This window comes from Cryptosporidium hominis, assembly GCF_000006425.1.
Source record: "Cryptosporidium hominis TU502 chromosome 2 CHRO012115, whole genome shotgun sequence".
NCBI lineage: Eukaryota > Apicomplexa > Conoidasida > Eucoccidiorida > Cryptosporidiidae > Cryptosporidium > Cryptosporidium hominis.
The window spans coordinates 1-928 of NW_666314.1; the positions used below are offsets into that span (position 1 = coordinate 1).

The 928-nt window shown below is 28.0% G+C and overlaps 1 protein-coding gene across 1 annotated transcript; it reads left to right on the forward strand.

Annotated features, from left to right (window-relative positions):
* The first annotated feature begins 32 nt into the window (after positions 1–32).
* Chro.20408 (hypothetical protein) lies at positions 33–851 on the forward strand. The annotated part of the gene is made up of 1 exon (XM_659783.1): positions 33–851. One exon carries the CDS (start codon positions 33–35, stop codon positions 849–851), a length of 819 nt encoding a protein of 272 aa, XP_664875.1.
* Positions 852–928: the final 77 nt, after the last annotated feature.

Below are 928 nucleotides of genomic sequence, written 5' to 3' on the forward strand. Positions count from 1 at the left end.
TTAGTTAGATAATTAAAAATATTTAATAATAAATGGCAGATTTATCAAAGTTTCAAGGCTTAAATAGTTCTCAAATTCATGAGGAATTATTGAAATGTCCAAAAAGCTCCTGGCCAAAAATTATTAGTGAGCTTCCAACTGGAATTAAGTCGGAACTGATTGCAATTCTATCAAATAAAAAAGCAAATCCAACTCAAAATAACAATTCTGTTAGTGAAGATCCAAAAGAAAACACTCCAAAAAAATCAAAAACTGAAATTGTTAATGATGATTCGCAAATTTCTTCGTCTTCTCCTATAAAGGGTCAAAACCAAAATGAAACCCCAATTGTTCATCCAAGACGTATTTCTTTAGAAATAGAAACAAATAAGGAAACAACTATAGAATCAGAAAAAGGAAATCAAGATGAAATTTGTTTGTCATCACAATCCTTATACTCAAATAAGATATTTCAAGAATTAATGGTATCTACATTTTCTCCGATAAATTCTGTAATATCTAGAACAATGTATATTGCAGGTGATATCAGACCTTTTTTAAAGAATAAAGATTGTCAAGAAAAAAGTGTAAGGTTAGTACAATCCTATTTGAATATTTGGATATCACTATTCTGGAATTCCCTAATTAACAAGTCAAAGAAAAAAAAAGTTTCAAATAAACTTACAAATAGTATGATAAAGAAACATTTTAGTGAATACTACAAACAAGAAGTAAGCAAATTTGATTATGACACATTAATTAATAAATCAGCACATAGACATGTAGGAATGAATTCAAATACTGAAAATGGTATGATTCAAGGTACAGATCCTGATATTACAGGTATTTCTTCAGTAGTTAAAGAAAGATGATGTATAAATGATTTAGATGAATGGANGGGGGGGTGACTTTAAATAATAAGTAATTTACCCTCCAAAAATGATGATTA